A 15,343-nucleotide genomic window follows, 5' to 3' on the forward strand; every position below is an offset into this window, starting at 1 on the left:
GCTCCAGCAAGGGGTTACTTGGTCTGCTGAAGGCCATGGTCAAGGCACATATGAGAAAGCAATCAATGAACAACTAAAATGCTGCAATGAAAAACTGATGATTGGTGCTTCTCATCTCTCTCCGTTCCTGTCTGTCTGTTCCTATCTATCTTTCCCTCTCTCTGTCTCTCTCTCTGTCTCTGAAAAAAAAAAAAAGGGAAGTTGGTTCTGGCCAGATGTCCGGGATAAGGTGTCAGCAGGGTTGGTTTCTTCTGAGGGCCTCTCTCCTCGCTGTGTGGATGACTGTCTTCTCCCTGTGTTGTCGCGTGGCCGTCCCTGTGTGTGTGTCTGAGTCCTCATCGCCTCTTCTTATGAGGACACCCGTCCTGTTGGATTAGAGCCCCACCCTCAGAACCTCTTTTTAACTTAATTGTCCCTTTAAAGGCCCTGTTTCCAAATACAGTCCCATTCTGAAGTCCTGGGGGTTAGGACTTCAGCAGGAATTTGGGAGGATGCAATTCAGCCCGTAACACACGCCTGGACTCCGTGCCTTTCTCCAAGGGGTTGTAAAAGCGAGGGGACACATTTATATGAGGATTACCTGGTCTGGAGACTACCAGAAACCACATTAGATGCCGTGTCATACCTGGTGTCTGATCCTCAGACCACTGCCTCTGCACCAGAGGTCTAGCCTGACTCAGGGGAGGGTTAGGGATGGAGAGTGGGGGATGAGAGGGAGGCTGAGCTAGAGTCGAAGGACAGTTACTCTATGGGTTCTATTTTGCAAGTACCTTTTTTAAAAATCAGATGAGATTCACATAATATAAAATTAACCTTTTTTAAAATTTTTCTGAAGTGAGAAGTGGGGATGCAGACTCCCGCATGTGCCCGACCGGGATCCTCCTGGCATGCACACCAGGGGGTGATGCTCAGCCCATCTGGGGCATTGCTCCATTGCAACCGAAGCCATTATAGTGCCTGAGGCAGAGGCCATGGAGCCATCCTCAGTGCCCAGACCGACCTTGCTCCAGTGAAGCCTTGGCTGAGGGAGGGAAAGAGAGAGATAGAGAAAAAGGAGAGGAGAAGAGGGTGGAGAAGCAGATGAGCGCCTCTCCTATGTGCCCTGGCCGGGAATCGAACCTGGGACTTCCACACGCCAGGCTGACACTCTACTGCTGAGTCAACCGGCCAGGGCCTAAAATTAACCATTTTTAATTAATTAATTAATTAATTAATTTGTATTTTTTCGAAGCTGGAAACGGAGGCAGCAGACAAACTCCTGCATGCGCCCAACCGGGATCCACTCGGCATGCCCACCAGGGGGCGATGCTCTGCCCATCTGGGGCGTCACTCTGCTGCAATCAAAGCCATTCTAGCGCCTGAGGCAGAGGCCACAGAGCCATCCTCAGTGCCCGGGCAAACTTTGCTCCAGTGGAGCCTTGGCTGCAGGAGGGGAAGAGAGAGATAGAGAGGAAGGGGAGGGGAGGGGGGGTGGAGAAGCAGATAGGTGCTTCTCCTGTGTGCCCTGGCCAGGAATCGAACCTGGGACTCCTGCACGCCAGGCCAACGCTCTACCACTGAGCCAACCGGCCAGGGCCTAAAATTAACCATTTTTTAAAGTGGACAATTTAGTGGTATTTAGTCCTTTCACAATATTTGTACAACCACCACCAGAATTCTGTTTGGTTCCACACATCACCCCAAGAGGAATCCTCCTGTTTGTCAACCTGACCATATCATTATAGGTCAGTTCATTTTCTCATCTTTTTTTTTGGTTACATTGGGTGTGTGGTGCTCTGTTCCCAGTATCTACTGATGGCTGTAAACCCCCCTGTGGGTGTGGCGAGAATACTGAGTGTATCAATATTTGTTAAGAGCACAGAAGCTCTAGCCACTCATCTGAAAGGGCCGTGGGATTGTGGACTCCAAGTCAGGCCTGATGTTCGTAATGCCACGTGCAAAACCCTCTTTCTCCATGAGGAGACAGAGGGTGGCCAGATGTTCACTTTGAGCCCAAAGAAAATCTAGCATTGGCCCTGGCCAGGTAATTCATTTGGTTAGAGCATCATCCTGATATACTAAGTTTGCAGGTTCGATTCCTGGTCAGGGCACATACAAGAATTAACCAAGGAATGCGTGGATGGGTGGAGCAACAATTTGATCTTTCTCTCTCTTTCTCTCAAATCAATAAAAAGTAAAAGTTTAAAAAGCCAGCACTGGTTGCAAAATAGTCATGTTTCATTTATCATTAAAGACACAAAACTTAATGAACAGAACTTCACGGCCTGGAACTCCCCGCAGCTAAGCCTGTCAAAAGGTATTTCTTTGCCTCAAATTTATTAAGCAGTATAAAAGATAACAGGACTTCCATTCTCCAGGAAGCTCTTCTAAAGGGCTCTTTAGAACTTGCAATGAAGGCCCACATCTGAATGGTTTGGGGCAATCTCAACTGTATCACTTCCTGAAGAGTGACTGGTACCTCTCCATTCTCTTGGGACCATTGTTTTATAATGTAGCAGAACTTTTGGAAGCAACAGAGTTGAAATGGACTGTGATTATAAAAATAAAAATAAAGCCAAAACATGCCGTTTAAATCGAAGAAACAAAAGGTGATCGAAACTGTTATCAGAGGAACACCTGGCAGAGGAGCACGTTTACACACAAACAGGAGTTTAAAAGTACTGCTCTGTGAGTGTTGAAATGCCCCTTGCATGAGAATGGTTTGAGATCCATCAGACTCTCGCGTGGGGAAAGGGAACCCTAGAGGCCCAGGTGCCAAGGCCTGAGTCACTTTCACAGTGAAGAGCTGGGGGGAAGGGCTCGTCTTGTCGGCAGCCCAAGCCTGGCTTCGTTTTCTCTAAGCTTCTATGAGGAATGCCACTGTCTTTCAAGTGTTTTCCTCTTTAAAATTTTTTTCCTTAAGCTAATTTAAATTTGGTGTCAGTTACTTGGATCCTTGAGTTAAACAATTATAAGAAGGCATCTTCTCATTGCAATAAGCAGAGCAGGGGGCAGAATTTGCTTCTCAAGAAGTTTGCCAGTGCCTGACCAGGTAGTGGCACAGTGGATGGAGCATCAGCCTGGGACGCAGAGGACCCAGGTTCAAAACCCTAAGGTGATCGGCTTAAGCACGGGCTCATCAACTTGAGCACGGGCTGACCAGCTTGAGTGCAAGGTCTCTGGCTTAAGTGTGGGACCATAGACATGACCCCACAAGGGGTCACTAGCTAGGTTGGAGTCCGCATCAAGGCACATATGAGAAAACAATCAATGAACAACTAAAGTGCCACAATGAAGAACTGATGCTTCTCATCTCTCTCCCTTCCTGTCTGTCCCTGTCTGTTCCTCTCTCTGTCTGTGTCTCTATGTCTGTCTTAAATAAATAGATAGATAGATAGATAGATAGATAGATAGATAGATAGATAGATAGATTTGTCAGTAACAGAAATAGTTCAATCTTAATTAAGAATCTCAATTCCAGTTTGAATTTCAATTCCAGTTTGAAGAAGTTGGACTTTGAACCAAAAGGTGGGGAAGCGGGAGAAGACCTATGGCCCCGTGGGCTGGTTAAAGATCAACTTCCAGTTCTTACTAAGTTCAAACGTCACCATGGTCCAATGCGCCATAGATAACCAGCTCTTCAGCTAAATTCTGATTAAAGAAGCAAAGTAGGGAAAAAAGGGGTCCACTGGATCTCATGGACCACCTGTGAGGGCCACCAGTGCTGTAAGCAGGATGGCAGGTAGATGGACAAAGCGTACTCAGAAAGTCATTAGAAAATTCAATCCAAAGGCATATTAAGGACCGGAATACTATGTGTAGTTTTATCCCTTCCCAGGCAAGGCACCGCAGGCAAATAAACTTAGAAAGGCAAGAGGAATTCATGAAATCAGAAACAAACATGATTTTGCACCCTTGATTTTATGGTTCTAGACATAGGGGGTAATCTCTGGAAGCCTGAGAGAGACTGTTTGGGGCAACTTGAAGGAAGTCTTATTTTTTACTGTGCAGGGAGTAAACTCATGACCCTAAGAACGGGCACCTTCCAAAATAAAGATGAAATAATAAAATTTGCAGAAATTATTATAACCGCTCCTTCTAATAATATACAGACACATAGACATATATATTCTTACACCTACACACACACACACACACACACACACAGTACCACAGTTTGAGGCCAAGTGGAATGCATCATTGGTTTATTGGTTTATGACAGTGCTTGCTCCCATTTTATTTTTTATTTTATTTTAATTTTTTTACAGAGACAGAGTGAATCAGAGAGAGGGATAGACAGGGACAGACAGACAGGAATGGAGAGAGATGAGAAGCATCAATCATTAGTTTTTCATTGCGCGTTGCAACACCTTAGTTGTTCATTGATGACTTTCTCATATGTGCCTTGACCGCGGGTCTTCAGCAGACCAAGTAACCCCTTGCTGGAGCCAGCAACCTTGGGTTCAAGCTGGTGGGCTTTTTGCTCAAACCAGATGAGCCCGCGCTCAAGCTGGTGACCTCGAGGTCTTGAACCTGGGGGTCCTCTGCATCCCAGTCTGATGCTCTATCCACTGCGCCACCATCTGGTCAGGCACTTGCTCCCATTTTAAATTAAAGTTGATATTACCCTGGACAGGGGAACAGTAGTATTTAGGAGACTGCTCTCCCTCTCTTTTTTTTCTAAGCAAGAGATAGGGACAGACAGCCAGAAAGGGAAAGAGATGAGAAGCATCAACTCACAGTTGCAGCACCTTAGTTGTTCATTGATTGCTCTCTCATATGTGCCTTGACCAGGTGCTCCAGTGGAGCCAGTGACCCCTTGCTTAAGTCAGCGACCTTGAACTCAAGCCAGCGACCTTGGGCTTCAAGCCAGCAACCATGGGGTCATGTCTATGATCCCACACTCAAGCCACTTGGGCTTCAAGCCAGTGATCCCGTGCTCAAGCTAGAGACCTTAGGGTTTCAAACCTGGGTCCTCAGCATCCCAGGCCAATGCTCTATCTGCTGCCTCATCACCTGGTCAGGTGAGACTACTCTCTTAATATTGTTGATGATCAAGGAAGGTGATAGTGACCTTATTTTATAAACCTATAACTGAATGTGATTTAATTTTTAAAACAACATACATTTGTAAATAACTTACAATAGTAATACTGTTTGGTTCATCACTGACGATTTAAAATAAGGGAAAGTCTAGGAAGGAAAAGGAAAGCCACACGTGGCCCCAGCATCCAGGTTAGGGTCCAGGTTAGGCTTTGGTGTGTGTTCTTCTGGTTCATCATTCCAGGCGTAGGTACACCGATGCACATTTTAACAAGGATTGAGATCACGTTCTGTTTTTAAACTCTCACGAGCAGAATTGGACATGGAAAGGCAGGTCTACCCAGGATCTTAGAATGGGATTCTTATTTGGGACAGGGGGTCTCTGTAGAGGTCATTAAGGGAAGGAGCTTGAGATGAGATCATCTTGGATTAGGGTCGCGCCTAAATCCAGCGGCAAGTGTCTTTGTAAGAAACAGAAAAGGAGAGGACATCTCCTTTCCATCTCCAGAACTGGGAACTGAGACACCAAGAGAAAGCCATGTGAAGATGGAATGATCCATCTTCAAGCCCAGAATTGCCAGCAAAGTCCCCAGAAACTTAGGAGGGAGACACAGAACAGATGCTCGCACAGAGCTTCCAGAAGGAGCCAACCCTATCGACACCTTAATTCGGACTTCAGGCTTCTGGAACTGTGAGAGAATACATATTTTTGTTTTTTTTTGTGTGTTTTTTTACAGAGACAGAGAGAGAGAGCGTCAGAGAGAGGGATAGACAGGGACAGACAGACAGGAATGGAGAGATGAGAAGCATCAATCATTAGTTTTTCATTGCGCGTTGCAACACCTTAGTTGTTCATTGATTGCTTTCTCATATGTGCCTTGACCGCGGGCCTTCAGAAGACCGAGTAACCCCTTGCTCGAGCCAGCTTTTGCTCAAACCAGATGAGCCTGCGCTCAAGCTGGCGACCTCAGGGTCTCGAACCTGGGTCTTCTGCATCCCAGTCCTATGCTCTATCCACTACACCACAGCCTGGTCAGGCAGAGAATACATTTTTGCCATTTAAAGCTGCCAAAGTCTATGGTACTTTGTCATGCAACCCTGAAAAATTAAGACGCTCACACACAGCAAATTAATTCTCACCTCAGGGCCTTTGCACTTACCATTCCCTCTGCCTAGGATGCCTTTCCCTTGGGTGTTTTGGATTGTTTGTTCTGTCTGGTCATTCATGGCTCACCTCAAGGTCACTTCCCAATAGAGATCTTCCCCATCATCCCATCAGCACTCCCTTTTTTAGCCTGTCACCCTGCTTTTCTGTCTGCTCTTTCCATGCCTGCATATACTGTTCCTTTCTGTCTGCCTCCCTGCCTGGAATGTGAGTCCTTAGAGAAGAGGGTCTCAGGCACCTTGTTCCCTGGTTTTAGTCTCATCCACCACCCAGAACCAGTTGGTGCTTAATTTGTGAACGCTAATCAAAGGAACAAAGGAACAAACGGACAAATGTGAGCTGTCAGCTCTGCACAGAAGAGAACCTCACTGCCAGGCTCCCTGCTGACTCACACCTTGAGGCCTGGGAGTCCCTCCTTTCCTGGGGCTCAGGAGATCTGTGCATTTATTTAACTCTCTACCACCTTGAGGAGGAGTCGATTGGAGAGCCAGATAAGCCAAGTGCTCTGAAAACACCTTAGAAACTCAGGGAGGTCTGTCTTCTTCCACTGACTGCCACGCAGCGGAGGCTCGGAGCCTACATAGTCGCTACTGCGCTTACCTGCATCTAAGTCAGAATGTCACAGCAAGCCTGGTCTTGCTGAGGGACTGAGGGCTGACAGACGCTGGAAAGAAAAGCACAACAGAAACTTGGACCAGTCACAGACTCAAACCGGGTCATCTCCTTTCCATCCCCAGAACTGGGAACTGAAACTCCCCCATGGGAAGGTCCTTCTTCCCCCTTCTACACACAAACTTCAGCCTGGCCCTATTCTTTTTTTTTTTTTTTTTTTTAACAAAGACAGAGAGAGAGTCAGAGAGAGGGATAGATAGAGACAACCAGACAGGAACAGAGAAAGATGAGAAGCATCAATCTTTAGTTTTTCATTGCAACACCTTAGTTGTTCATTGATTGCTTTCTCATATGTGCCTTGACTGTGGGCCTTCAGCAGACTGAGTAACCCCTTGCTCGAGCCAGTGACGTTGGGTTCAAGCTGGTGAACTTTGCTCAAACCAGATGAGCCCACGCTCAAGCTGGCGACCTTGGGGTCTCGAACCTGGGTCCTCCACATCCCAGTCCAATGCTCTATCCACTGCACCACCGCCTGGTCAGGCTTTTTTTTTTTTTCTTTTAAATTTTTCCTGCATTTATTGGGGTGACATTTGTTAATAAAATTATATAGGTTTCAGGTGCCCCCCTTTTTTATACAGATAATAACAGCAATATGCACCGAAATCTACATGAAATGTATAATGTTCTTGTAATCGCATCTGTAACTACCCTTCCGAATTGGTTGTTGTTGTTTTATTTATCCCCTGCCCTGTTCCATCCTGATCACAATGCATATGGAATTTTCTTTCTTTTTTTTTTTTTTTTGTATTTTTCCGAAGTTGGAAACGGGGAGGCAGTCAGACTCCCGCATGCGCCCGACCAGGATCCACCCAGCATGCCCACTAGGGGGAGATGCTCTGCCCATCTGGGGCATGCTCTGCTGCAACCAGAGCCACTCTAGCACCTGAGGCAGAGGCTACAGAGCCATCCTCAGCGCCTGGGCCAACCTTGCTCCAGTGGAGCCTTGGCTGCGGGAAGGGAAGAGAGAGACAGAGAGGAAGGAGAGGGGGAGGGGTAGAGAAGCAGATGGGCGCTTCTCCTGTGTGCCCTGGCTTGGAATCGAACCCGGAACTCCTGCACACCAGGCCGACGCTCTACCACTAAGCCAACCTGCCAGGGCCTGCATATGGAGTTTTTACTTAACTGTCTCAGCATCCTTGGTGTTTCTCACATTACAGAGACAGTGCTTTTCTACTAGGACACAGTTCGCAATCAGGAAGGTCTTCACTTTAGCAAGAAGTTCCATTTCTCCGAGCCATTACCCAGACACATACAATACCAGTCTGTGTGCCCCGTATCAAGGTTTATTGAAGTGGTAGATCTCTTATCTCTACAGAATCACACAAGCAAGTGAATTGGGAGACGTCTTCCCCATCCCATCCTACTAACCACTGGGTAGCATTTCCCTTTTGATGCTAAAAGCAAACCCAGGTGGGAAGCAGCTCTTCCCTCCCTAGCCCCCCCTCCTGCCCCCAAGCCCTTTTTAAATTGCTCAACCTTCAAATTAGTGTAAACAAGAGAGGAATGGATTAATTGCAGGTTGTAACGCACACGCCATTTCCTTTCCCTTAGTAACACTGCTCTGCTCAGTACCTCTCCTCCTGTTTAATCCCCTACTTCCTACCATTGGAAACTCAGGCATGAGCCAAAATTCATGAGTCTCTATGTCCGGTTCTCCTACAGCTTGGGAGGGAACAATAAACGGATCTCAGGGCTTGTAGCATGATACCTGGGCTCCCTCCTGGAGCAATAAGTCCTCTTCAATCACTTAGCTCTCCTTCTCGCAGCCGGAGCTGCCAGCAGGCAAGATGTGGCCCCGGGGAGCTGAGAAACTGTCCCAGTCCCGGGAGCTGAGACATTGTCAGAGTCCTGGGCAGGTGAAGGGAAGGCGCCGCTGTCGGTGAATCACAGGTGCCGACAGGCATCTCTATGGCTCCAACTCTACTTGGCAAAAGTGTGGACTGTTTTCCCTTCTTCAGTTCTGCAAGCGTCCAAGCTGGAGCGGGAGGGTCCAAAGCCTGGAAAACTTCTTCTCCATCCCTCCCAAGGTTTCTGCGGTGGCGTTCTGCAACCAAAGGGGTCCCACGCCGCCACGCCACTTCTCTAAATCAGAGTCTCCGAATCTGGAAGTTCCAGGAAACCTCAGGGCCAAGTCCAAGGATGTCACGCTGGGCACCAGCCAACCTGTTTCTCCAGAGACCTTGGTTCTTGGGGAACATCTCCCTCCTTGGCTCGGTTATTTAAGGTGAGGCTGGAGTCGGAGGAGAAGGGGTTTCATGGCTCACTGGGGTCGGCCATCTGAGCGTCCAGGACACCTTTGCTGACATTCAGATCCCCAGTGAGCTCGACGCTGGTGCTCCGGTTATTCACTGGCTCCTTGGGCGTCTTCTTCCGGAGGCAGCGGTTGGCTAAAGTGGAGAAGAAGTCAGGGAACAAGGGGCTGGAAAAGTAGTACACCACGGGGTCCAGCATGCTGTTCATGTAGGTGAAGCTGAGGGTCGTGAAAAAGGCCAAGTCCACCTTGTTATAGATGTTGCAGTCGCCGATGCTCCTCTTGCTGAACAGGAGCCAAAAGATGCGCAAGCGCACGGCCACGCTGGGCAGGAAGCAGATGATGAAGACGACAGCCACCACCAGGATGAAGGTGATGGCCCTCTTGATCTTGGCATGCCTGTCCATCTGTCGCTGCCGCAGGCTCCAGATGATGCGGAAGGAGCAGAACAGGATGATGCCCAGGGGCAGGAAGAACTCCAGGAAGAACATGGCGTCGTGCCACCGGAAGACGTAGCAGATGCTGAAGCTGCTGCACAGTTTTGCGTTTCCGTTCTCGGTCATCATCTTGTTGTACAGCAGGTGGAGTGTCAGGCCGATGGTGACGGCCCACAGGAAGCAGGAGATGATGGCCGCCCTCCGATTGGAGATCTTGTTCAGAGCATGGTGGGGGTGGACCACGCGGAAGTACCTGTCCACGGCCACCACCGTCAGGAAGATGATGCTGCCCTGGCGGTTCATGGCCAACATAAAGAGCATCAGCCGGCACGGGATGTCCCCAAACCTCCAGTTCCACTTCTGCACATAGTTGTCCATGAGGAAGGGCAGGCAGATGATCAGGAGAAAGTCGGCCACGGTCAGGTTGAACAGGAAAATCCGGCTGGATTTCCAGGACTTGAGGTGGAAGCAGAAAATCCACAGGGCCAGGCCATTGCCCACAAGCCCGAACACAAACTCCAGCCCTAACACCGGCGGCAGGACCCACGCAATGTTGTTATCCCGAAACACACAGCAGTCCTGATTTCTTATTCGCAGAGAATGATTCTGTTGGTGGTCAGGGTTCATGAGTGGATCGAGGTAGGTGCAGGGCAGGGAGTGCCTCGCCCTGCAAGTGCTCAGGGAAAGAGGTGTGTGTGTCTGTGTGGTGAACATGTGGTTCAGTGCCCGCCTTTATGTCATGTCAGGGTGTTGAAATAGATGACTGAATGGTTACCAAGAAACTACGAAATCGCTTTAAAAAAAAAAAAAGCCAGCAAGGCTGTTTCGCAACCTGCTGTTTGCATAAACAAGTAATAAAAATTTCCTGAGCAGACAGGAAGGAACCCACAAAATTTTCTAAATGTTAAAGAGTAGATTTGGGCAAGCCGACTGCCCTTTGTGAATTACTGAGATGTGACAAGGCATCCCTTTGGAAAAAACCCGTCTACTGAGCCCTTAGTGTTGGAGAGTTAATTCGCTGTCATGTGGTTGGCTTACATTTGTTTACAAAACAATGGCAATAACTTACTGAGCTAAGCAGCTAGGGTCTTCCAGAAACATTAAGAGTGAGTATGAAGAAGGAAAGCAGACAGAGGGAAAGGGGATGATAGGCTGATAGGATGGGATGAGAGCAGAAAAGCAAATCCTGGAGGGAAGGGGGGAGGGCGTTACGGGAAGGGGGACAAGGGCGGGGAATGTTCTGGGGAACACGGGGAAGGGGAGGGTGAATTCGGGGGGACACTAGAATCTATGTAAACACAATGAATTAATTTTTTAAAAAGTGTATGAAATAGCAGCATGCAAATGATTTAAGAAACATCAGGCACATGATTTCTTCTGGAAAGGCCAAGAAGACAGGAATTGTTCATTTTATGAAGACAGATGGGTTGGGTGTTATGTTCCCATGTCATCTTTTTTTTTTTTTTTTTTTTTTTTTTTTATATTTCTGAAGCTGGAAACAGGGAGAGACAGTCAGACAGACTCCCGCATGCGCCCGACCGGGATCCACCCGGCACGCCCACCATGGGGCGACGCTCTGCCCACCAGGGGGCGATGCTCTGCCCATCCTGGGCGTCACCATGTTGCGACCAGAGCCACTCTAGCACCTGGGGCGGAGGCCACAGAGCCATCCCCAGCGCCCGGGCCATATTTGCTCCAATGGAGCCTTGGCTGTGGGAGGGGAAGAGAGAGACAGAGAGGAAGGTGCGACAGAGGGGTGGAGAAACAAATGGGCGCTTCTCCTGTGTGCCCTGGCCAGGAATCGAACCCGGGTCCTCTGCACGCTAGGCCGACGCTCTACCGCTGAGCCAACCGGCCAGGGCCCCATGTCATCTTCTCTGCCCAAACTTGGATTGCTTTTCCGCACCAGAACTCTGCAGTTAATTTCTACTTAGCAGCAGCAGCGAAAAAAAAAAAAAATCATAATAAACTACTTGAGAACAGCATAAAATTTAACAGGAAAACGTGCCAGAGGTGTGTTACAAAAGTTGAGGTTTTTTTGGTTGTTCGATTTGGATATGCTTGCATGTTCGAGTGGTTTATGTTTAAGTACGTGATTTTTTAAAATTAATAAGCTTTAGCCTGACCTGTGGTGGCGCAGTGGATAAAGCGTCGACCTGGAAATGCTGAGGTCGCCGGTTCGAAACCCTGGGCTTGCCTGGTCAAGGCACATATGGGAGTTGGTGCCTCCTGCTCCTCCCCCCCCTTCTCTCTCTCTCTCTCTCTCTCTCTCTCTCCTCTCTAAAAATGAATAAATAAAATAATTTAAAATTAATAAGCTTTATTATTTTTTAGAGCACTTTGAGAGTCTCAGCCAAATTGAGCAGAAAGTGCAGGGAGTTCCTGTATACACTGTCCCCATGCACCCTCAGTCTCCCCCACTAAGCGCGTGACATTTTAAAAGCCCCCATTTTTTTTTTAATAATTAAACTTAGAGTGATAGGACATAAGAGACTTTGAACTCTGCTTTGAAGCAGAGCACCATTTCGCACATCATCTCTCTCTCTCTCTCTCTCTCTCTTTCTTTCTGAGAGAGAGATACACTGAGCCGCTCCATAATTTGTGAATTACTGAGATGTGACAAGGCATCCCTTTGGAAAAAACCCATCTACTGAGCCCTTAGTGTTGGAGAGTTAATTCTCTGTCATGTGGTTGGCTTACATTTGTTTACAAAACAATGGCAATAACTTACTGAGCTAAGCAGCTAGGATCTTTCAGAAACATTAAGAGTGCGTATGAAGAAGGAAAGCGGACAGAGGGAAAGGGGATCTGTACCCTGACCAGGGGATCGAACTGGCAACCTTGTCGCCTGGGGATGACACCCTTACCCAACTGAGCTAACTGGCCAGGGCGCAACATCATTTCTTTGCATTTCAGTATAATGGGTGTAACCCTACAGAACATTCCTAGCCAGTGATATTTTGGTCTGTTGACTTCTTACTTTGCTAGGCGTTCCAAAATTGCTTCCAACTTTGAGTCAGAAATAGAAAATTTGTTTTCTTTCATTGTCTACTCAGGTTCAATAGTAGAGGTGTATAGACTCTCGACAGTGAATTAGTCAGGATGATCTGACATTGACTCTCACTGGAACCAGACATACTTGATGAAGACACTAAAGGCGATGTCTGTACGAACATTCCAATGCATCAGACCTCTGGCTCAGTGCTTTAAATGCATATCTTGTCTGACCCTGACTGCAGTCCCTAAGGTAAGGACTGTTACTGATTCAGATTTCAAAATGAGAAAGGCAGAGCTCAGAGAGGAGGATCATGTATTCCACCCAGGCTACCCAGCTAATAAGAGCAGAGCTCGGATGTGGGTCTGGCCCTGGCATCAAAGCCTGTGTCCCTGACCGTAGTGCAGATGGTCTCTTCTGTGACTTCCTCGTCCTTTGGAAGGTTGCGTGGGATCCAGGTCACGTTATGTGGGTGTCTCCAGGCTCTAGTGAAATGATTGGTATTTGTCTCACGTCCTCACTGCCTGTGAAGATCACACTTTCTTCTCGGACAAATGTGGACGTGTCGGCGATATTCATAAACTGATCTCAAGGGTCTTTAAGAACTAAAAGCCAGAAAAATCGACTGTCAAGTTGTTTCTGGGAGCTAACATGTGCAAGGAACCCTTCTCCCTTTCTGAATTTTACAATTCTCTAATATCTTTTTTTTTTTTTGTATTTTTCTGAAGCTGGAAACGGGGAAGCAGTCAGACAGACTCCTGTGTGCCCGACCAGGATCCACCCAGCACGCCCACCAGGGGTCGATGCTCTGCCCATCTGGGGCATTGCCCCGTTGCAACCAGAGCCATTCTAGCGCCTGAGGCAGAGGCCATGGAGCCAATCCCAGGGCCCGGGCCAACTTTACTCCAATGGAGCCTCGGCTGCGGGAGGGGAAGAGAGAGACAGAGAGGAAGGAGAGGGAGAGGGGTGGAAAAGCAGATGGGCACTTCTCCTGTGTGCCCAGGCCGGGAATCGAACCCGGGACTTCCGCATGCCAGGCCGACACTCTACCACTGAGCCAACCGGCCAGGGCCCAATTCTCTAATATCTTTTTTAAAAAAAATAATAATCACAGACATTAGAAAAAAACAACAAATATTGTTAAGTGTGAAAAAAACTGGAGAGGCTGGTTGCTTGTTCTGGGTCCGTCATGAACGGCTGTGAACCGTCTCAAGCCCTCAGCTTCCCATGTGTAATGTAAGGCGCAGCCAGTCGTTTTCAACAGGTGCACCCACAAGAATTTTTAAAACATGCAATACCTGACTGTTTAGTCGGGGGCACTGACCTCTTTTTCCTTCGATTGCCCAATAAAAAGATGACACCAATAGCTGTCTACTATGAACGCATCGGAATTACCCCTATATTTTTTGGCAGGGGGTCAGATTAGCAAATAATATGTTTTGTGCCATGCTACAGACCTCTAGTGATTAACATGAGCGCAGTGAGATGAAATAGGTTGACCATCGCCAGATACAACAATATTCAAGCTGCTTCTCGCCCTCACTTCCTCTGATACTAAACCAGGGTCTGCAGCAACTCAGGCAGAATGTCAGTGCCAGCCTCCTCGGGTGCCGGTGCTGGTACCCGCTAAGGAATTTCCAGTCTTCCCACATCGCCGTGGGCAGGTTTTGTCTTGCATGTATGTGTCTTTCACTGGTGGATTTATTTTTCTTACTAGTGGTGAGTTGTGCAGAAACTTGTTACAATGAATCACGGTCGACAGCAAAGGCAGCCAACTCCCCTGAGTTGTGTGGGAAAAGCCCAGGCATAATCCGTGACTTTCACAGTTAACGCGCACCTCCATGCCTGGTGCTCTTGTTGACAGCGTGAATGTGTGCCACTGAACTGGATGGAACTGTTCTTTTATGATGAAAAATAATTACAGTAATAATTTACCAACAGTATGCTTCACGCTAGGCATTGTCTATGTGACCTCATTTGATCCTCACCAAAAAACCCTGTGAGTGATGTGCTGATCAGAAATAACACTGAGGCTGAGCGAGACTAAGTATTTCACTGCTTGTCTTTGGACTCTGCCTTTGCTCTCATGGCTCTGTGGGTTGGCTGGGCTCCATGGGGCAGCTCTCTGTCGGAGTCTCTCAGAGAGCAGCTAGACTCAAGGAGGACACTGGGCTTCTATCCCTCTCCCTACAGTCATGGGTTTCTGTGTGGCATCTGCTTTTTTTCTTTTTCTTTTTGTGTGAGAGAAAGACAGGGACAGACAGGTATAGACAGACAGGAGGGAGAGAGATGAGAAGCATCAACTGGTATTGCGGCACTTTAGTTGTTCATTGATTGCTTCTTATACGTGCCTTGACAGGGGGGCTCCAGCCAAGCCAGTGACTCCTTGCTCAAGCCAGTGACCCTGGGCTCAAGCCAGCAACCCTGGGCTTAAGCCAGCGACCTTGGGCTCAAGCCAGTGACCTTGGACTGTGTGGCATCTGCTTTCCACAGGGCGAGCTAGGTGCCTCACAAAGCTACTCAGGATTTCCAGAGACACACAAGCAGACCTTCTTAATGCCTGGGCTCAGAAATTCCAGAACACCATCTCCACCACATTTGGTTGGTTAAAGCAAGTCATGTCATATTTCATTGGGACAAGGAGCAGCGTTGACTGGAAACACTGTGGGAGACTTGCCTCACGAATGGCATTGACACTGAGCTAGGACACTTGGCTAGTTGGAAATGAGACCTCGGGACCATGAATGAAGAGGATGAAGCAGGAGGAAGGAGGTGTGAGGAGGAAGAGAGGAAGACGAATG

At 48.0% G+C, this 15,343-nt stretch overlaps 1 protein-coding gene across 1 annotated transcript; it reads right to left on the minus strand.

The window, feature by feature from the left end:
• Positions 1-8,128: 8,128 nt before the first annotated feature.
• LOC136325784 (hydroxycarboxylic acid receptor 2-like) lies at positions 8,129-10,360 on the minus strand. The gene has a single exon (XM_066260678.1). It carries the CDS (start codon positions 10,259-10,261, stop codon positions 9,113-9,115), a length of 1,149 nt encoding a protein of 382 aa, XP_066116775.1. The 5' UTR covers positions 10,262-10,360; the 3' UTR covers positions 8,129-9,112.
• Between the last annotated feature and the right edge of the window lie 4,983 nt (positions 10,361-15,343).

Source organism: Saccopteryx bilineata, chromosome 2 (genome assembly GCF_036850765.1).
Source record: "Saccopteryx bilineata isolate mSacBil1 chromosome 2, mSacBil1_pri_phased_curated, whole genome shotgun sequence".
Lineage (NCBI taxonomy): Eukaryota > Metazoa > Chordata > Mammalia > Chiroptera > Emballonuridae > Saccopteryx > Saccopteryx bilineata.